At 38.4% G+C, this 22481-nt stretch overlaps 1 protein-coding gene across 1 annotated transcript; it reads right to left on the reverse strand.

The window, feature by feature from the left end:
• Positions 1-1207: 1207 nt before the first annotated feature.
• LOC107822016 (uncharacterized) lies at positions 1208-5282 on the reverse strand. The gene is made up of 5 exons (XM_016648510.2): positions 5132-5282; positions 3530-3609; positions 3321-3418; positions 2398-2714; positions 1208-1796 (listed from the first exon to the last, which is right to left on the reverse strand). The coding sequence occupies exons 2-5, from the start codon at positions 3536-3538 to the stop codon at positions 1417-1419; spliced, it is 804 nt and encodes a 267-aa protein (XP_016503996.1). The 5' UTR covers positions 3539-3609; positions 5132-5282; the 3' UTR covers positions 1208-1416.
• Between the last annotated feature and the right edge of the window lie 17199 nt (positions 5283-22481).

Below are 22481 nucleotides of genomic sequence, written 5' to 3' on the forward strand. Positions count from 1 at the left end.
CTTCTTCCAAGCTTTCCCGAACCCTTCCCCTTACTCGTTGAACCCATGACCACCATTTCATCTGCAAAAAATTGGGCAAAGAAAAATTTAGATTGAACTTTGAAGGTTCTAATAACCAAAAATAAGAACAGTGGATTTCATAAGAATCCAAAGTTAAGTGCATTCATCATCTTTTTCCTTCCTCCAAATTCCAAATACCTACGCCTCCCTCCGTATTCATTTTTGACAATTCCAATCGGAAAAAAGGTAGTAGGTGACAGATCTAGAGCGGGAGTGAAGGCTGGCGGTCGTCACCATTTTTCGGCCTAGTCAACCGCGAAGGTTTTCTGGCGGGTTTGTTTGTTCTCTGCTTCTGGCATCTTGCCGGTCTTGGGCTAGCGATAATAGTTTGAAAAAGTTGCAGAAAAAAGAACAGGGAGCGGGGTCGCCAACTGGCCAGCCCGTGGAATTTTCGGCAACCGCATCGGCATCGACTGACTAGTGAAAAGGGCAGAAAGAGAAGGGGGCGGCTGCCATGTCTTTGTTTTATTCTTGCTTTTCATGTATGGTCCAGTAATGTTTGCCAATTTTTTGTCGAAGAGTGACGGGGTCTGGCATTGGTTTGCTTTGGTTTTTCTTGTTTTTCATCTATGGTGAAAATATTTTTGAAGGGTTAGTAAAGATGAAGGTAAGTGCCTCCACAAAAATAAAGGTTACTTTTTAAACTGAAAAGAAAAAGAAAAAAACACAATTCAAGTCCTCACGCGCTCAATTTGTAGTGAGACACAACTGATTTGCCATGTTAGCGCAAGGTGTTTACTTGCTATACTTTATAAGTATTTTTACTGCTTTATGTATTTCGCCTATCCTTTGCTGTATTATCTGGTTAACCAGCTTGTTTCCTTAAAATAGTCCTGACCCATAAACTATTTAATCAACCCTTTTTGTTTTCGATCTTCTGGCAACATTAAAGCTCAGGTTCTAATAAATTCTCACCAAACTTCACAACAATATCATTAAAAACTGAAAGGCAAGGTAAGATCTATTGAACACTCCAACAAAAGACAGACAGGAAAATCGGACCAAACCGAATCAAAGACACTAACAACGTGAACGAATATCTCACTCAACTTTTTATCTGCAGTGCTCACATTTTTAGTTTCAACTATTTTTCAGGTTCTCCTACATTTTCTGAGTCAACTAATTATGCACAATCAGAAGCGCATCGTCTTGCAAAAAGTACTTATTCAATTAATAAAGTCCAAAAAGCGTACAAGATACGGATCTCTTTCAAGGAACAATCTTAGATAGGAATCAATAGTTCGATATACCTCCTACTACTTAACAGCCTAAATGTTTAGGCTCACATCATTCAATTGGATATTACTTATCCAACACAGATGTGAAAAAATTAAGAATTGGCAAACATTTTTGTCATTAGTTCAAAGCAGCAGTTGTGTGTCCATATCTTTGCATAACTCTCTTAGTTGCTAAAGCAGCAGCCTCACTTGCACGCAATGTTCCAGTTGCCATGATTGCAGCAAATTCACGGGTGATTTCCTCTTGTACCTTGCTTCGTGAGTCCCCCAGAGGATCCCTCACAGCAGTATTAGCAGGTGTCTTCTGTTGCTCTCCCACAGGTTTTTCTTCACGTTTGGCAGGCTTCACTACTGATCCAGATTTATCCTCTCCGACTTGGCTCTTTCCACCAGAAACCATCGGCTGGGAAGCAGAAGCAACAGTAGGTGGTCTGAACTGGGGTGCTTGAGGAACTGCGTTAGCCCTCAATGTTGATTCCAGTTGTTGTATCATGGGCACTGCATCAAGATAATAATGCATGGAGTAAAAATAAAAACTGAACATTTTAAACAAAATTTTCCTCCAGAAATTACTTTCAATGCACAGAGCAGCAATGTATATAGTTTCTTTGATAAGTAATGAGTAACCTTTTGCATATAAACCAAGCAAAAAGTAATTGATGCGGAAAGTTACAATGAAAATGGTGAGGCTGAAATACTGTACATAGCTCAAATGTCATTTCAAGTATATCACTATTACTACCAAAGAGGGAGATGGTTTGCACTATTTTGAATATCTAAGAACTCTTTAAGTTATGGAGGCCGCCAAAACACATGAACTAAACTTTGTCCGAGAAAGCATCATGTAACACGCGCAAGACTTCACAGAACTAATGACGAAAGTACAGCGCATTTACACACAAGAAAAGGCATCTTTCCTGAAAATTCTGGATGTGACAAAGACAAAAGGAAATCAACACAGAACAGCAAAATTTTACGATATGAAAAAGACAAAAAGGTAACCAACACAGAACCTTCATGTTTCACTAAGATCAGGTATTTATGTCAATCAGAAATGTCGTACAGATGTTCAATACAGAAAGTGCAAAGAACAACTTACTTATAAGGGCACCCATTGGGCTGTTCATAACCTCATTAGGAAGATTCAAAATATCATCTGGAATGGTTGCACCGACCAAAAATTGAGCAACCTCATTGCTGAAATTGTTGCAGTTATGGGTTAGCAAACTATATGTCTCTGCAGTATACCGAGGGCTTATCTCTTGTAAATACATTTCAAAGACATCCTTGGGTACGTGTGTGACACCAAGGTCTACAACTCGAATAGGAGTCCCATATGGAGTCGTCCCAGCTGGAGCATGTTGTATACCACCTCCAAAATAATATTCATGACCATAAACCACCACTCCTGTGTGCCTACAGGATAGATACACAAAGATCTGAATTAAAGGAGATAGAAAGACAATTCACACTACTGCTATGACAGACACGAACGAACTACTCATTAGATGAGAACTACAGGAGAGGTAAGACCTCCATGAAATAGGACAGAAAAACACAAGAAAGTTTATTATCCCTGCACCAATATGTTTAGATGCAACTTAGTATAAGATCAGGCTATGGAAGACAGTTCTGCTGGCTTTGATGCACCAAAGCAGGAAAGCTTTACCTCATACAGAAACGTTAACCACCCTTAAAGACTAGTGGATTTAGAAAACCATAAGAAAACATGGAAATGTCACCTAGCTTACATGTTCTCAAGTTATGCTCTTAAAGAGTCAACAAGGCATAAGTTAAGTGGCAAGCGGTGACCCAATTGACATAGGTGTCGGTCTCCTCTATATAATAGGATTATACTTAATCTTATTAATCAGAGAGCAGAATTTGGTTTCAACATATCCCAATTACCCCCATCCCCTGCATCATCACTCAAAAGAAAATTTGGTTTCAATATATCCCAATTAACCCCATCCAATCATCACTCAAAAGAAAAGAATGCCCTTCAGGTTGTATGCAACTTACCATATTCCTTCAATAGCTTTCCCCAAAAATGTAGTAGACAACTGACGAGCTAAACCTTGGCTCAAGTCATAGACGTTCAAGGAAACCTTGTGACCCTCCTGCAACAATCAAAGTTATGTTTGTAAGTAAATGTCTCTATGCACAAAGTCTAATGAAGGAACTAATATTAGATTGGTTATAACTGGCATATGAAATAAGGTTAATAATACCTCAGCCATCTCAAACAGTCCAATAAAAAGGCTTTCTTAGGTAGACTGCAATGTAAAACTCAGTGAGCTGAAAAGATGACCTGGAATATTCACAACCCGAGGAGAACATTAGAGAAAACAAAGGTCTAGAAAGGGAAATAGCGATGAACCGGTTAAAGCAGATATTCAGAAGCGGCTTATCTTGGAAACCAAAAGCTTAGACGAATAACCATACACGTGACAACAGACTCATGACAACAATAAAAAGCACATATAATAGTCTAACAAATCCACCATCCTCATCGATCAATAATAGAATACAGTATGCAGCTTAACATCACCCCAAATAAATCATAGTGAAATGCAGGGTAATATTAACCAGTGAGATGCATATCCTTCCCCAATCATAATCATCAAACACCTTTGAAGCACAAAATTCAACCCTACAAAATTTGCAACCTTGGAAACACGAAAAAGCAGAAAAGTGAAGCTGGTCCCTGATAGAGATTGAATTAGTCTTCTCTTATTTTAGGTAACACCATTACTATTTGAACATTCAAATAGTTCACTGTTTCAATCATTCTGACTATTCTTAGTTATAAAAGGTTGTTGCGGTCACCACAATTCTACTTACTTTGACAGCATTTTGGTAAGCTTATAAACTGATCAAACTAGCTTATAACCGCATCAAACTTGCTTGGCTATGCATTTGGTAACATCAAAAGTGCTTATAAGCCAAGATCAACCAAAAGTCATAAATTGGCTTTCTCCAAACTGATAGTAACTTATTAGCTTTTAAGCCCATTTGGTTTGACAACTCTTTCTGACTATTTTATCCCTAGTATCTTTTGTCTAGGTAATCTAGACCTGAGACGAATTTAAAAGGAGAATCGTGATCAATGAGAATTCATATAGCCGACCCTACTTTTATTGTTGTTGCATGTATCTTTTGTAAACCCCAAAATAGCCTTCCCAAACACCCCTGGCTCTTCTTCATTCCACATTTTTGTTTGTCTCTGTTTAAATTAATATCTTTCATAAATAACTTTAGTAGCATTTTAGTCAGTTTACCAAAAGCCTATTATCAATTTCAATACATAACTGTCTTTTTGTAAAATCAGTTCGCACTTAGAAGTGAATTTATAGCACTTGATGTTTATCAGCTACTTCCAATTAGTTAAAACAAACATTTATGTCCAAAAGAAAAAATAAATGAAGAATACATGTCTTAATTAACACACAAAAAGAGTTAGAAGTTGTCTCCGTTTTTTTTTGGGGGGTCAGGGTAGTAGCATCCAGTTAAAAAGCACCACGAACTAACCGATACAATTTATCCGCACAAAGCTTTTTGAGGAAATACTTGCTTATAACATGCCAGAAGAATATTCGACGGGAAAAAAGTAGATAAAATAATAATTAGGCGATTATAATTTGAAATCACAATTAGAAAAAAGAGAACCCTAATCTGGTACCAATTTCCACAATTAAGCTCTATTTTGGGGGAAGAGATGGAAAAATCTTTTACACAATAAAGATACACCCATACAAATATCAATATCAATATCAAGGAACCGGAGATCAAACCAAACAAAACCCTAAAAATATAAGATTTAGATTAATTACCTGAGAAGAGGGAAATCCAAGGAAGCGTGCAGAGAGAGGGAAAGAGAGGAAAGTTATGCTCGCTTTAGCGTCCAAAAATAGACTTGTTTTTTTTTGTAGTAGACCACATTCCAGAGACACTGGGACATATCTTATATTAGAGTCAAAGGCTCTGAGTCCATGCCTTCTAGAAACTACTATCCACTATTATTATGACACGTGTCCCGCAAGTCGGCTGACGCGCTTGGCCAGCAAAAGATCAACGGTAAGCGGTCCCATGCTCGTTAGTGGGCTCTAGTTTAAATTCGATGCGAAATACATTTGCGGTCCCTTAAATTTGACCCCAAAATCCATTTAAACACCTAACTTATAGCTTATTTGGCCGAATTTTAAAAATTAGCTAATTTTGAGAAGTTCTTTTTTTAAAATATTTTTTTCAAAAGTATTTTTGGCGAGAAGTAGTTTGTGTTTGGCAAACTTATTTGAAAAGCACTTATAAACAGCAATTAATGTATGGCCAAGTTTTTAAAAACTGTTTCTAATTGTATTTTTCTCAGAAATGTTTTTGAGACAGAAAACTGCTTCTACTCTACTCAAAAGCATTTTTTTCCTCTAAAAGCTTGGCCAGACACTTTAACTTTGAAAAAAATACTTTCTTTAAAGAAAAAAATGTTTTTGACTTGGAGAAGTTTGGCCAAACAGACTATTAGTCATGTTTCATTTAAACACTCCAATTACATTTCAATTGTTTCACTTAAACATAATTTTGACAACTCTAAATAAGCTTAAGTGCGTAAATTCTACTTGCCACTGACATGACAATTAACACCACTAACAAAAAGACAAGTCGGCAAAGGAAAAAAATAGAAGAAGAATCTTTTCTTTTTTCTATTTTTTGTTTTCTTTCTCGTTTACCTTTTTTTTTTTACTTAAGCCGTCGGTCACATTATCAGAAATTTTTATGGCCTTCTACAAAATTCCATCACTAATTGCAAAACTCATTTCTCACTTTTACCCCAGAATGTCGCCACCTAAACACTTCGAGAAATCAAAACCAGATCTAAATTGAAATTCAAGAACAGAGTTGCCCATGGAAACTCCAATAACCACATCAACCATCTATATGTCAAAATCAACCAACTAACATCTATGAAATTCAAAAATAAAATTAATTAGGAATGAAAACGGAATAAGATAACCTTCAAATTCTTCACTTCGAAATTTAAGGCCTCGAACTCAAGTGGGTGTGTTTATAGAGCTTTTAAGTTTCAGCTTTAATCTTTAACTAATATTATCAGCAACAATATGCAATCTCTAGTTTTTCTTTCGAATTTTTTAAGAACCGGGTAACAAGAATTTCAAACTGATATCACCCAAATTCATCATTGAAGTTCGCCGAGCAGAGCAATATAAATGGATGTGCCAACAATCTTCTCTTTCTATGCATTTTATTTTCTGAAAAGCTTCGACACATAGATTATGTCATAATCAAGCCCAGCAAAATTCCTACAAAATTTGAAAGGTTTGCATTTTATTTTGCTTCAAGATAGTGGGGAAGGAAGGGGAAGAGTGGTGGAGGAAAGAGAAGGATGAAAGAGAATGGTGGCGGAGGAGTTGTAAATAGGGACGCGGTGATGAACCTTAGTGTTACAATCCGGAATTGCCATCCTCGGGATCGTAATAGCGCCTAACATTTCACTTGCTAGGCAAGCCGATGTTAGATGTAGTTATTAGCCATTTTTAAATAAATCAATCAAATGAAAACCATAACCTAAATAAACTAAAATAAATTAGATAAGTCTAACAAACGACGATATCCAAATACAAATCGCAGAACTGGTGTCACGAATACACGAGCGTCTAGAGGACTACAAGTAATAGTCTGAATGAAAGCATAATTGTCTGAATCGAAATAACAGCTAAGGTAATATAGAATGGGACTTCAGGGCTGCGAACGCTATGCAGCTGTACCCCAGGTCTTCATTAGTAGCTGAAATCCGAGCAAGTCTATGGCACGCCGCTGGGACCAACTCCAAAATCTGCACAAGAAGTGCAGAGTGTAGTATCAGTACAACCGACCCCATGTACTGGTAAGTGTTGAGCCTAACCTCGACGAAGTAGTGACGAGGCTAAGGCGGTTCACTTACATTAACCTGTACGCAATATTAGTAACAACATCAATAATAGAAATAAATCAGGTAACTCATTTATAATGGTTGAAGCCAACTCATAATTTATAACCAATTATCATTTTCATAAATTCTGTTGCAGCGTGCAACCCTCTCTCACAATATATTCACATTCAATTATGTTGCAGCGTGCAACCCGCTCTCCCAATATTTTCCTTTTAATCAAGTATGTCATATATTTATTTCAATCAAGTATATATATAGACTTTTAAATAAGTCTGTTGCGGCGTGCAATCCGATCCCCCAATATTGACTTCTCTATAAATTCGTTGCGGCGTGATCACATCTAACTATGCCCTATAAAAATGATGAAGCGGTCGTTGCAAATATATTCCGGTTAATAAGTCCGTAGTCGAATCCCACAAGGAATTAACCTATTAAACGCAGCTGCTAGACTCGCACAAATTCATGCAATCAATCTTCAGAAATATTTAAGTAAAGAATTGGGTGTTTACTAACTAAATATTACATAATGAAAACGCAATAAATAATAACTAACTACGAACGGGTTGTAGACAAGAATTGAAATGATCCAAGGTTATGATTTCTCCTATTGTCGGAATCCTTTCCGCTAAGGGTGGCAAGTGGGTCGGTTAGGCCTGGGACCGGCCCAGGTCCGTGAGCCCATATGGGTAGTGGGCCTAAACGGTCCTACCCGTTTAGAGACCAGTTCACAGTAGGGGCCTGTTAGGACTGGGATCGTTTGAGCCCGGGACTGGCTCCTAATTGGGTTGGTTCAACTGGTCCCAAACGGGCCCAACGGCTAATTTAAAAAAAAAATCTCAAATCAAAATCCGACCGTTGCACCTTTAAAATGTAGCCATTATGGCTGCCAAAATAGTCGTTGCCTATTTATAAAATGGCCATTTAACCACATCCCCTTCCCCCCCAACTTTGTTTTAACCCAAACTTTTTATAATTACACTTTTTTCCTATTTTCAACTATAAATACCCCCTCATTCTTTCATTTTTCTTCACCAAATCATCAATCTCTCTCTAATTTTGTTTCTAAAATTGGTTACTTTGTTGTTGCAACTTGTGTGAAAAATTGTAAAGTTGGTGAATTGAAGTATTCAACGATAATTAATTTCAACAAGTTGTTCGTCAATTCGGTAAACTCGTTCTAACTCTTTAGTTTTAATATTATATTTTTGTTCATTTTATTTAATTACTTTATATAATTATAATTAAGACGGCATATTCCTTAAAATAAATATTTAGTAAAAATAAGAAAAAATCCAAGAGTGGTGAATCTAGTGGTCAATCTATTCCTCCTCTAATTCCCCGACCTCCCCTACCCAAACCCCATACCCGCCCTCCACATGTTTCTATTTTTTATAGTGATAATACTTTATTATAATTTATGGAGAGTCAATATGTGCATAATGTTGGAGGTGGTGAAAACTTAGATCATGATTATATGAATTCTCTTTATGGTAATCCAACTATTGATGAAGAAAACGAGCAGGAAATAGAATTAGATGAAACGCAACCGGATGATGGTACACCCACTAGTCATGTTGCTCAAGTTAACCCAACTAATCCAAATGATGCCCCGGTTGACCCTCCTATTACTACCCCTACTTTTTCTAGACAACCTTCTAAATGGGCCGAAACATCTCTTGTTTGGCCATTTTTATTCAAATAAGAGAAAAAATAAAGCTAGGTATAAAACTTGTGGCAAAGAGTTAGCTTTTAACTATGTTGATCGGAGGGAAGGGGAAGTTTGAGGAGACACATAATGATACACCATCAAGATAAAGCTAAATATTTTCAAATGAAAGCTGCGGCCGGGGGGAGGGGGGGCAAGTCCAACTAGTCAGCCTGACCCTAGTACCGGGTCAAATCAATTTTAACAGGGAATTAATACTATTACGGGTGGTATTTTATATTATGACCCAAGAAAAGATAGGGAAGAATTAGCAAAAATGGTTACTGTTATGTGCTTACCTTATAGTTTTTCTTCTAACCCTCACTTTGTGCATTATATTAGAAGAATTTTTAATCCTACTTATAAAGGATGGCTTCGCATGATCGTAAAGAGCAATATTTATAAATATAAACATGAATATGAATAATATTTGTGTTATTTATTTACTCATATTAATTGTCGTGTTACTATTACTACTGATATTGGTAGAAGTGGTAATGACTGCGATTATCTTACTGTTACAAGTTATTGGATTGATAAGGAGTGGATAATGCAAAATCACATTATTGCTTATAGAATAATTAATTCACGTCACATAGGACAGTTTATTTTTAGCACGGTTACGGATATTTGTAGATATTTTTGCATTAGTGATAAAATAATATCAATTTCAATGGATAATGCTACTAGTAACACTAATGTTGTAGCCTTGCTTACCACTACACTAAATCCTGCATTTAGTAATATTTTTCATGTTAGATGTATTTGTCATATTTTCCATTTAATTGTGGGTGATGGTATGAGAATTTTAAATATTGAAATTGAAAAGGTTAAAATGGCTCTTACTTGGCTTTTTTATTCAAACCGTAGAAGTAGACTTAGAGAATATTTTAAAAGATGCGATGAATTTGGCCTAAGAGAAAGAAAGGTTCCTAAACCTTGTCCAACTAGATGGAATTACATGTATGAAAGTTTAGTTGTTGCATATGATTATAAAACCCCATAAACTCAAGGTTTAATACTCATGTAAGTGATGGTAATGAGTACTTTATAAATGCGGATTGAGCTAATGTTAACGTGCTTGTAGATTTTTTTAGAAAGATTTCATGTTGCTACAAATGAATTTTCTGGGTAATATTATCCTACTATTTCGAGCTGTTTAGTTTATCTTGCAGATCTTACAAATTTGTTTGCTTATTTTTCAGAGGGTGGGGAAATTTATGAAGTAGCTATTGATTCCATGAGAAAGAAATTTAAAAATTTTCCCTATTCCCCCTATTTATGGTATTGCTGCCTTGTTAAATCCTACTATGGAATTAGGTGGTCCTCAATATTGGTATCGATCTATTTATAATGGTTTAGCACTTGCACCTGAGGAGTTGTCTCCACTTTCGGACGCACAAGCCTCAATTAAAATAAATGCTCTAACTATTTAAAGTGCTTATCAAATTGCATTAGATAATGCTAGACCAGATATTCCAACTCCTTCTTCTTCTAGTTCTCAATCATCTAAAGAACTACAGGAGTAAGATCAATTACTACTTGGACCGAGTTCAGGGGTTCTCAAGGTTGTACCACTAGTGATTGTTCACAACTAAATAAGCTTGAAGTTTATTTGTCACATGGACTTGAGGAATTGAATCCCGACGACTCATTTAATCTTTTGGAATGGTGGAAGGACAAAGAAAAATACTTTCTGGTCCTTTCAAGGATGGCCCAAGATATTTTAATCATTCAAGCTTCAACAGTGGCATCAGAGAGCGCTTTCAGTCAAGCAGGACTATAACTCGGTGATTATAGAGCGTCTATGAGGGAGAGCTTGGAAAAATCAGTACTTTTCAGAGATTGAATCCGTTCGGAACGAAGAAATTTTGGACTTACTGGATCACAACCAGAGATAAACGAAGCTTACGAAGAAATGCTAGCTGAACTTGCGGAGGATGCAGATTTGTCCGGAAGCGGTGATGAACAAGCTTCTTTTCCGCCACCACCAACGAAAATTCCTCCGAACCTTGATGGATTTATAAAATTTGTAAGAGATACCATGTAAAATTAATATGTAACTTGTATTTTGGCACATCTTGATTAGTTTCTTTTTCTTCTCAATGGTAGTATTCGCACCTTGGTTGTGCTCATTCCATTGGGGGGAGGGTGGGTGGAAGCTAAGAAAGATTGGGTCATGTTTTCTTAATGTTATAATAATAAAAATATCTTTTTACAATATTTTGTGTTTTAAATTTGAATTAAAAAATTTTAAGTCACAATTATATAATATAATTTACAAGAAAATGCCTTAGATAAAAAATTTAAACAAATAAATAGCCCCACATATTTTATATACCCACTTAGGCCCACATATATATATATATATATATATATATATATATATATATATATATATATATATATATATATAATTTACAAGAAATTGCCTTAGATAAAAAAAAATTAAAAAAATAGTCAAGGCCCCCGCCCGTTTAGGACCGGGCCCAACCCACATAGCCCGGGACCATTAGTTCACGGTCCCGGTCCCGGTCTGGTTACACCCAAAAGCCCATTAAGCACGGGTCAGTTTAAGCCCGACCCACGAAGCCCGAGTCCGTTTAAGCCCGGCCGTGAGGCCCGTTTAGGACCGGGACCGAACTATTTGCCACCCTTACTTTACGCTATATTTTTTATAAATTTGCCTAAGTCTTCTCTACTGATCATGAGCACTCTGACTGTCGTAACTCTCTCCTGAGTAATTACCACAATATACTAGAAATATTCTCCCAAATTACGCTAGCTGGTCTGAAGTACAGCTCACTCAGATCGCACCAAGTTTTTTTTATCCCTAATCCCACCTTTAAACCATTCGTATTGATCCCTCATATACGTTAGGAGTGATGTTGTTCAACAACTACCTAAATATGGACTTTCTCCCGAGTAATGCACACTAAATAGGCATAGTCGGCCCTTCAATCAACAACAATAATAATATAATTGAACAAATAGAGAAAAATACTACGGCAAATCTATATTAACGTAACAAGAAAGTCATCCTCCAATATCTTCCATCAAAACCCTAGATTAGAAATGTAGCTACTCATACTCATAGTAACAATATCTAAAGTATTTTGCATAATTAAAATACAAAGTAAAGATGAAAGGATGTAGAAATTGATGATTCTAACTCCCCACGGGTTTTTCGCAAGCTCTTCTTGCCTCCGGTTGACAAAAGTCTTTCAAAGTGGCATTTTAGGTCTATTTATATGTGTAGGAAAAGACCTAAACGTGTAGGTCAAGTCCTAGTCAAACCAGGAGACGAAATAAGTCTTCAAAACTCGGAATGTGCACGCCCAGACCTGGCCTCGCGAGGCATAATGCCTGGTGGACCTCACCCCAGACCTGGTGTTGCCAGGCATAACGCCTGGTGGACCTTGCTTTAGGCCTAGCGTCGCCTTCTCTAATGCTTTCTTTAGGCCTGGCTTCGCCATCTTTATCCTTTTCACTGTTCTCGAGCACACTTCAATGTTTAGGTATCCCTTTTGCTCTACTTTCATCTCCAATGCACCTACACATAAAATAGACTCCATTACGCGCAAATAAAGTGTAATTTATCATTAAATCATATAAAATACAAGGTACATAATGTACGAAACTATGGAATTATAGCCACGCATCAATACCCTACACTTAAAAATTGCGTGTCCTCGAGCAATCAAACTACACTTATAGACACAACCTTTTTAAGCAATTTCCTTAACTCATTACACCAAGAATATTTAAAATAGTCTAAGCATCTGTCATGCCCTGAGCCCGGGGGCGAGACCGGCACCTAGTGCCTCATCTATCCTTGCGTACCACTTGCGACTAAGAGACTCTGAACATGTAATGTCATACTTTGGCTATGGGCCACATTACAAGATAATGTGCGATGCAAAATATAAAACTAAATGAAGACTAACCCTGACTAATGTCAACATAAAGCTAGGCCGGCAAGGCCGTCATAATTACTACAACTGACAGGCCAACAAAATATACGTACATGGCCTACATGCCCAACATACTGCACTAACCGACATGATATGTCTACAAGCCTCTAATGATAGATGTACTGTGATCAGAATAGGGCCCCAACCTACCCATAACCTGTCTACATATATACACAAGATATAAACCACACTGCTAGACTCAGCAGCTTCGAAAGAAGGGGAGCTTACCGATAAAATTGAACTCGGGAAACACCTACTGAGGAGGTCTACCCGTCTGTCTGTCTGCCTGCACGCATGAAATGCAGTGCCCCCAGAAAGGGACGTCAGTACGAAATAATATACCGAGTATGTAAGGCAATATACTGAAGCTGAAACTGAACTGATAATATAATAACTGAAAGCAACTGGGGATCAAAAATAATCTGAAGATATGCTCATCAGCTGATACTGACTCAACTCTCTCAATATAGTGAGTAAAATAGTTGTCCGACCCTATAAAGCTCGATATACATATATATCTGTTCTGCCGTAGTAAGCTCGCTCATAAGCGCTCGGCCATACTAGGCTCTGTATCTCGACCAACTGGGCTCGCTCATAGGCGCTCGGCCACAGCAGGCTCAGTATATAACTTACCATCTAATCAGAGGTTGCTCAATAGGGGCCTGCCATCGATTATAGCTCGATGGTAATCAAAATACTTTTAATACTATATATATGTAAAATCTCTACTCTCTTGACTGGAAGAAAAAATACTCAATTGAATATGAAGTCCCAATAAGGAGAATATTGTAACTTACAAAACTAAGAAAATATATATAATTTGCGAGACTAGCAAAATATATTTAAATTTCGGGATATGAATTTTTCTTTATGCTTCGTTATCAAACTTGTGTAATGACGCAATCATGCTAAAATGAAGAAGAAACTTAGCCTTAACATACAGAGTTAAAAATGAGAGCTCACCTGATGACCTACTGGCCTGAGAGTTAATACCCTCGAGTCATATTTTCAGTTTGAAATAGCTGGGGGTGTTTAGACTTCATTTCTTCCATTGCTTCCCATGTCATCTCTTCCACCTTCTTACTTCTCCATAAAACCTTCACGGATGCTATATCCTTATTTTGTAGCTTGTGGATTTGTCGGTCTAGGATGACAACTAGAATTTCCTTGTATGACAAGTCCTTTGTAATCTGTACATCATCTGCGGGCACCACTTGGGTAGGATCGCCAATGCATTTTTGTAACATAGATACGTGAAAAACCGAATGAACAGACTCCAATTTCGAGGGCAATTCTAACTCATAAGCTACTTGGCCCACTCTCTGAATGATCCTATAAGGCCCAATATACCGTGGGTTAAGCTTGCCTTTGTTGCCAAACCTTATCACACCTTTCATAGGTGACACCTTTAAGAATATCCAGCCGTTAACCCCAAACTCTAAATCTCATCACCGCACGTCATAATATGACTTCTGATGACTCTGAGCTGTCAATAGTCGCTCCCAAATAAGCCTCACGTTTTCTATGGCATGCTGAACTAGGTCTGGCCTATGTAACCCATATTCTCCAACATCAAACCACCCTATGGGAGATCTGCACCTGCGCCCATACAAAGCCTCGTACGGAGCCATCTGGATACTAGAGTGGTAACTGTTATTATATGAAAACTTGATAAGATGTAGATGCTCATCCCAACTTCTTTTAAAATCCAGCACATTTGCTCACAATATATCCTCGAGCGTCTGAATCGTGCGCTCGGCTTGTCCATCTATTTGTGGATGAAAAGCTGTGCTGAGATTCACCTGAGTTCCTAGACCTTTCTAAAATGACCTCCAAAAATGTGCTGTAAACTGGGCCCCATGGTCAGATATAATAGATATCGGTACTCCGTGTTGTCGCATATCTCTTTAATATATAATTTTGCATAATCTTCTGCTGTATATGTAGATTTGACCTGAAAAAAATGAGCTGATTTCGTGAGCCTGTCGACTATCACCCATATGGAATCAAACCTATGATGGGAACAAGGTAAACCTACGATAAAGTCCATGTTTATCGCCTCCCATTTCCATGTTAGGATCTCTATAGTCTGCATTAGCCCTTCGGGCTTCTGGTGCTCTATTTTCACATGCTGGCAACTAGGGCATTGAGCGACATACTCAGCAATGTTCTTCTTCATATCATTCCACCAATACACATCCTTAATGTCATGATACATCTTTGTCGACCCAGGGTGAATGGAATACCATGAATAATGTGCCTCTAACATAATCCTGTCTTATAGCCCTGCTACATTTGGAACACACAAACGACCCCTGTATCTGAGAACCCCATCTCCTTTGAGTTCTAACAACGACTTCTTCTGTTGTGGAACCCGCTCTCTCAACTTGACTAACTCTGGATCCTTGTACTACCTCTCCTTTACTTCAGCTATGAGAGATGATTTTGCAGTATTTTGGAGTACAACTCCTCCATTGACAGAGTCTACTAATCGAACCCCCAAACAAGCCAATTGATGAATCTCTCTGGTTAATTGTCTTTTTTCGGCCTCTACATGTGCTAAACTGCCCATAGATCGGCGACTTAAGGCATCTACTACAACATTAGCTTTCCCTGGATGGTAGATAATGTTAACATCGAGTCTTTTAATAACTCAAGCCACCACCTCTGTCGCAAATTCAACTCTTTTTGCTTGAAGATATATTGCAGACTTTTATGATCATGCACACCATATAAATAATGCTGCCATATCTTAAGTTCATGGACAACTGCAGCTAACTCGAGGTCGTGGGTCGGATAATTCCGTTCATGCTTCCTTAACTGCCTTGAAGCATATGCAATTACTTTCCCATGTTGCATTAGGACACATCCTCACCCGACACCTGAGGCATCACAATACATGGCATAACCATCTGGACCTTCTGGAAGTGCTAGAATTGGCGCTGAAGTCAACCTGTTTTTAAGCTCTTGGAAACTAAGCTCACAGGACTGTCCACTGAAACTTAGTCGCTTTCTGCGTCAGCTTTGTTAATGGTGCTGAAAGAGAAGAAAAACCCTCTACAAACCTCTGGTAATATCCTGCTAAGCCTAGAAAGCTACGAATCTCTGTCGGAGTGGTAGGTCTAGGCCAGGACTTCACAACCTCAATCTTCTGAGTGTCTACCTTTATACCTCCGTCGGATACAATATGCCTCAAGAATGCTACGGACTTTAACCAGAACTCACACTTAGAAAACTTAGCATACAATTTATTATTGTGGAGGGTTTGGAGTACTGCTCGCAGGTGATCCACATGCTCATCCTCTGAACGTGAATAAACCAGAATATCATCAATAAAGACTATCACGAACAGATCCAAATATGGTAGGAATAGTCTATTCATTGAGTCCATAAATATGGCAGGTGCATTCGTTAACCCGAGACATAACAAGGAACTCAAAGTGGCCATATCGGGTCCTAAAGGTTGTCTTGGGAATATCTTTCTCTCGAACTCTGACCTGGTGGTACCCCGATCTCAAATCTATCTTTGAAAAACATCTAGCTCCATGCAACTGATCAAACAAGTCGTCTATCCTTGGAAGCGAGTACTTATTCTTAATAGTTACCTTGTTCAGTTGCCTATAGGCGATACACATCCTTAGCGAGCCGTCTTTCTTCCATACAAACAATACCGGTACACCCCAAGGTGAGGTATTGGGTCTGATGAAACCTTTCTCCAGTAAATTTTTTAACTGCTCCTTTAACTTCTTTAATTCGGCAGGTGCCATTCTATACGAAGGGATGGATATTGTTTGAGTTCCTAGAAGCAAATCGATGCCAAAATCAATCTCTTGCTCTGGAGGAATACTTGGAAGTTCATCTGGAAATACATCCGCGTACTCCTTTACTACTGGAATAGACTGAGGTGTAGGTATCTCGGCATCTGCATCTTTAACTAGCACAATATGATAAATGTACCCTTTTGTGATCATTTTCCTCGCCTTCAGATAGGAAATAAACCTGCCTCTGGGTGTCGTTGTATTACCTTCCCATTCAAGGACTGGATTACCCGGAAAATAAAATCTAGTTGTCTTTGCTCGACAATCAACTGTGGCATAACAAGCTGTCAACCAGTCCATGCCCAAGATAGCATCGAAATCCAACATCTCTAGTTCAACTAGGTCGGCTGAGTTTTGACGACCACAAACTGATATCGTACAACCTCGGTAAACGCGTCTAGAGATAATTGATTCTCCGACCGGTGTAGTTACCACAAAAGGATCACTTAGTATTTCAGGTACTATACCAAATTTCCTCGCGACAAATGGGGTAATACATGATAAAGTAAATCCTGGGTCTATCAAGGCATAAACATCATGAGAACAAATGGTTAACATACCTATTATAACGTCTAGTGAGGATTCTTAGTCCTGTCGACCTGCTAGCACATAGATACAATTCTGGTTACCACCTAAACTAGACCCTCTACCTCTGCCTCGATCTCTACCAGTCGAAGACTGAGACTCGCGCCCTAAAGGATGCACGGACATAGCTGATCGTGTTGCTGAATTCGCTGGTTACGCCATACCCCCAGAATTTCTATTTGGGATTCTCGCATCATATGCCCTGGACGTCCACATGTATAACACGCATCGAAACTGGCTCAGCATTGGCCCAAGTGTCCTCGACCGTAGATGGCACACCGCGGTGGAAACAGACCTATCTGCCTCAAACCTCATTGTCGCTGCAAACTTGACACCTAGGAGCTCTCACCTGGTTCTGACTGAGTATAGCAGTCATACCTGTAACCTGTAGCTGAGGTGGCGGAGGTATAGGTGTCCGTTCAAAGTACTGGGACCTGTAACTACCCTGAGACTGCTCCTGAGACCTGGCAAATCTCATTCTCTTACGTTGCCCTGACTCAGTCCTCTCGTACTCTGCTGTCGATGCCTACCCCTCTCTATATTCTGGGCAAATGCTTGAATCCGGGAGATATCCATACTATCCTGTAATGCAGCGGTGGCACATGCCTCGGTCAACTCTGGGGCCAACCCTGCTATAAATTTGTGGATCCTGTCTTGCATAGTAGCAACTATGGATGGTGCATATCTAGCCAATAAATCAAAACGGAAACTATATTCTCGAACACTCATATTGCCCTGCTTGAGGGCTAGAAACTGATCGAGTCAGGCATTACGGATCTCTCGTGGTAAGTACTGGTCAAGTAAGGCATCTGAAAAATTCTCCTAAATAGTAAGAGGTGCATCACGTCCCCTAGACCTTTCTCATCCCTCATACCAAAGGATGGCTATATCTCAGAGTCGAAAAGCTGCTAACTCAACCGCCTCCTTCTCCGTGGTATGCATAACATCAAAGATCCTATAAAGGTGATCTATGAAATCCTGCGGGTCCTCCATCTGGTCTGTCCCCGTGAACTCTGGGGGATTCAAAGCAATAAACTCTCGGACCCTTGAACTCCCAGATCCCTCAGAAGGTCCTGCACTAGCAGATGCCCTAGACTATTGATGGGTAGCTACCAATTGTGCCAACAAATGCACCGCACTCCTCAAGTCCTAGTCTGATGGAAGCGGAGGGGGAACTGGATGTGCGATCTCCATAGTAATCTCCTCAGGTGGTGGAGGAGCCGGTAATTGCTGGGTAGGGGTCTCTCCCTGCGACTCCGATTGGGCCCTATCTGCTAGGGGTACCCTGCTAGTCCCCTCACCTACTGTTGTTTCTCTCCTCTGGCTAGCCGTAGTCTTCCTAGTTACCATCATCTGTGCATGCAAACGTCAACACATAAGTTTAACTCAAATTTCCTATAACTCAGTGCTACAACACGATTTAGATTTGAAAGAAGGGTAACCAACTCCTAAATGCCCTGTAGTCCCCTGCTTATATAATGTGGTGCACCACACATTTATAAACAAGACCCTACTAGACACGGCTTGTAGACTCCCTAGGACAGAACTGCTTTGATACCACTTTTGTCACGCCCCGAGCCCAGGGCGAGACTGGCACCTAGTGCCTTATCTATCCTTGCGTACCACTTGCAACTAAGAGACTCTAAACATGTAATGTCATACTTTGGCTACGGGCCACATTACATGATAATGTGCGATGCAAAATATAAAACTAAATGGAGACTAACACTGACTAATGTCAACATAAAGTTGGGCCGCAAGGCTGTCATAATTACTACAACTAACAGGCCAACAAAATATACGTACAAGGCCTACATGCCCAACATACTGCACTAACCGATAGAATATGCCTAAAGCCTCTACTGATAGATGTACTGTGATCGGAACAGGGCCCTGACCTATCCATAACCTATCTACATATATACACAAGATATACACCACACTGTTAGACTTGACAACTCCGAAAGAAGGGGAGCTTACCGATAAAGTTGAACTCAGGCAACACCTATTGAGGAGGTCTACCCGTATGTCTGTCTGAACCTGCACGCATGAAATACAGCGCCCCCAGGAAAGGGACGTCAATACGAAATACACAAGATTTTTCATAAGTTGTGTCATTATTTCTAGTAAAAGGGCCGTAACAGTCAAAAAATATTTTGTGGAGCCAAGGGAGTACGAACCCAAGACCTCTCACATAATACTTAAAGCTAACAACCACTAGATTACTGAGATGTTTTGTTACAAGTGGTGTCACTTTTAATAGTTTTATCTTGTATTTCTGTTTTACTTATTATTTATATATATATAAATAGTAAACAAATTCAACGAAGCGGTGTCCTATGACACCGCTTGCCACCATGTAAATCCGCCCCTGGGGACGTCAGTACGAAATAATGTATCGAGTATGTAAGGCAATATACTGAAGCTAAAACTGAACTGATAATATAATAACTGAAAGCAATTGGGGATCAAAGATAATCTGAAGATATGTTCATCAGCTGATACTGACTCAACTCTCCCAATATAGTGAGTAAAATAGTTGTCCAACCCTATAAGGCTCGGTATACATATATATCTGTTATGTCGTAGTAGGCTCGCTCATAAGCGTTCGGCCATACTAGGCTCTGTATCTCAACCAACTGGTCTCGCTCATAGGCGCTTGGTCACAGTAGGCTCAGTATATAACTTACAATCTGATTAGAGGTTGCTAATAGGGGCCTGCCCATCGATTATAGCTCGATTGTAATGAAAATACTTTTAATACTGTATATATATAAATTCTCCGCTCTTTTGACTGGAAGAAGAAAATACTCAATTGAATATGAAGTCCCAATAAGGAGAATATTGTAACTTACAAAATTAGGAAAATATACGTAAATTTCGGGATATAAATTTTTCTTTATGCTTCGTTATCAAACTTGTGTAATGATGCGATCATGCTAAAATAAAGAAAAAGCTTAGCCTTAACATACCTGGAGTAGGAAAAATCCGTATGATATCCTTGGAAAAAGTTACACCGTACTCCCTTAGAACCGCAAGATTTTACGTTGCTAAAATTCTAAAAATCTTCGTTACTTCATGATAGAAATCTAATTTTGCCCCTAAGTTAATGCCTTTTTGAGAAGGAATCACGGTTTTTGGTCTTGGATGAAACTTTGAAAGTGTTTTTGCAAGATCCTAGCGTTCTGTCTTCTTGAAACCTTTTTGAAAATCAAGTTGTATGGTGTATTTTATTCTTTAATTGAAAGACTTTGATTAGGCAAAGTCTTGGAATGACACCTTATCAAGGAATGATATTAGTCATTCCTTCAAACATGGCTAGCTACCACGTGGGGTTGGGATGAGATATTTAATCCTTATTCACTTATTAGTTAACTGGGTAATGTTCGGTTACCCGTAATTAATCAATTACCTGCATAATTTAAAAATTTCCCCAAATTATTTAAAATTCTACTTATTTTTAATATACTTTATACCTTATACTACCGTGGTCATATGGTACCTTGCATGGTACTAGTTTATAATTATTGGGTATTATTACTTTATCCGTATTTTATCCCAAATTGGCCATTTTCAACAAAACTTGCTTTCTCTAATTTGTGCATCCTTTATCCTTCACGACACTTATTTATCGCTTGTTATAGATAGCATAAATACATTAACGTCAAGATGACCTCACCTCCGAGTCTACGTCAATTAACTGAAGATGAAATTTTAACGTACGAAAAACGCGAGATGTAACAACATCAAGGTGTAACATCCTCGCCTTAAGATTTGACTCACAAATACCATGAATTATTTACCATTCACTTACTCGAACATGGAGATCAACAACAATACCTTTCCTTTATGAATCATGTGCCATCACCCAATCAAAGAGCTTAGTTCCACACACAATGAATTTAAGAACGTAGGAACTCAAGATACGAAAAATTCACTCGCTCTCAGAAATAACCTTCATATGCCACAAATGATGCACCATAGGCTTGCCCATAGTGTAATACTCTACTAATTGAGTTAATTCAGTCTAAGATCAAGTAGGACTTTCATTGGTTATAATGTCGGCTGTGGGTCGGGTAGGATACATTTGGATATGAGTGACTACACCTCCCTTAAGCACTTTAATATATATACTTTAACATTCAAGCCCATACTTATGTTAAATCAAAACTCTACCTTAACTTCACTCTATATTACCCCCCTACTTCTTTAAGCACCAATATATCACCAGCCACTACCATCAAGAATTATTGTTCATACAATATGACTATTTTTTTTCTTCTTTCTCATCTTTTTTTTCTTCTTTCAAACGGTGCACCTTTCTCCTTGTTTCAATTGTTCCACTTAAAAGCCAACCCACTACCTCACACTTTAACTTTTTCATAATTCATCACAATTCAAGTGCTCATGAGAGGTGACAAGGTTCAAATATATGATCGATTCAAATAAAGGGGTACGGCTTGTAATGTGGTTACCAAAGAAATAGGATTATAAGCTCAAAGGGTTTAACTACGATACATAACATTTAGGTGGGTACTCTATATATATCTGGCTTAACAAAGAAACGTCTATATAACTTCTCATACTGAACAAAACTATTATTTTGCTTTGCACACACAAGGCAAGTTCTAGACAATTAAATGCAATGCACAAAATACATACAAACCTCACACAGACATGGCACATAACTCATTCAGGATTGGTTTTTTTCACGACACTCCAGTCAAAGTAGTTAAGCAAATTCAAGAATCTACGATTTAAGGTACTTATACTAGAGCAAAAAACTGAGCCTAAGCGTCACAACCAGAGTACTAACTATTCTCAAGGCATCAGAAAGCTAAGAGATATTGCTGCGATTAAATGCATAGCCCCGTGGTTCCTACTCCTAAAAATTAAAACTAACTACATCCGGTTCAACTAAAAATCCTTGGAAAAGAACCGCGGCCCAAAGAAAAACCAGGGGGAATTACTACACTACCCAAAAAAAATCTTTTTGGTATTTTTCATTAAACTTACTTCCCTCAAGAAAACTGTCTAGGAGATCCATCGTTGGGAAGAGTCCAATTTTGTTTTTTATATTTTCTGACTAAAAAACAAATAACAAAAAAACCCCAAAATGAAAACAAATTCTTAAAAGAAATAACTAAAACAATT

Source organism: Nicotiana tabacum, chromosome 22 (assembly GCF_000715075.1).
Source record: "Nicotiana tabacum cultivar K326 chromosome 22, ASM71507v2, whole genome shotgun sequence".
NCBI lineage: Eukaryota > Viridiplantae > Streptophyta > Magnoliopsida > Solanales > Solanaceae > Nicotiana > Nicotiana tabacum.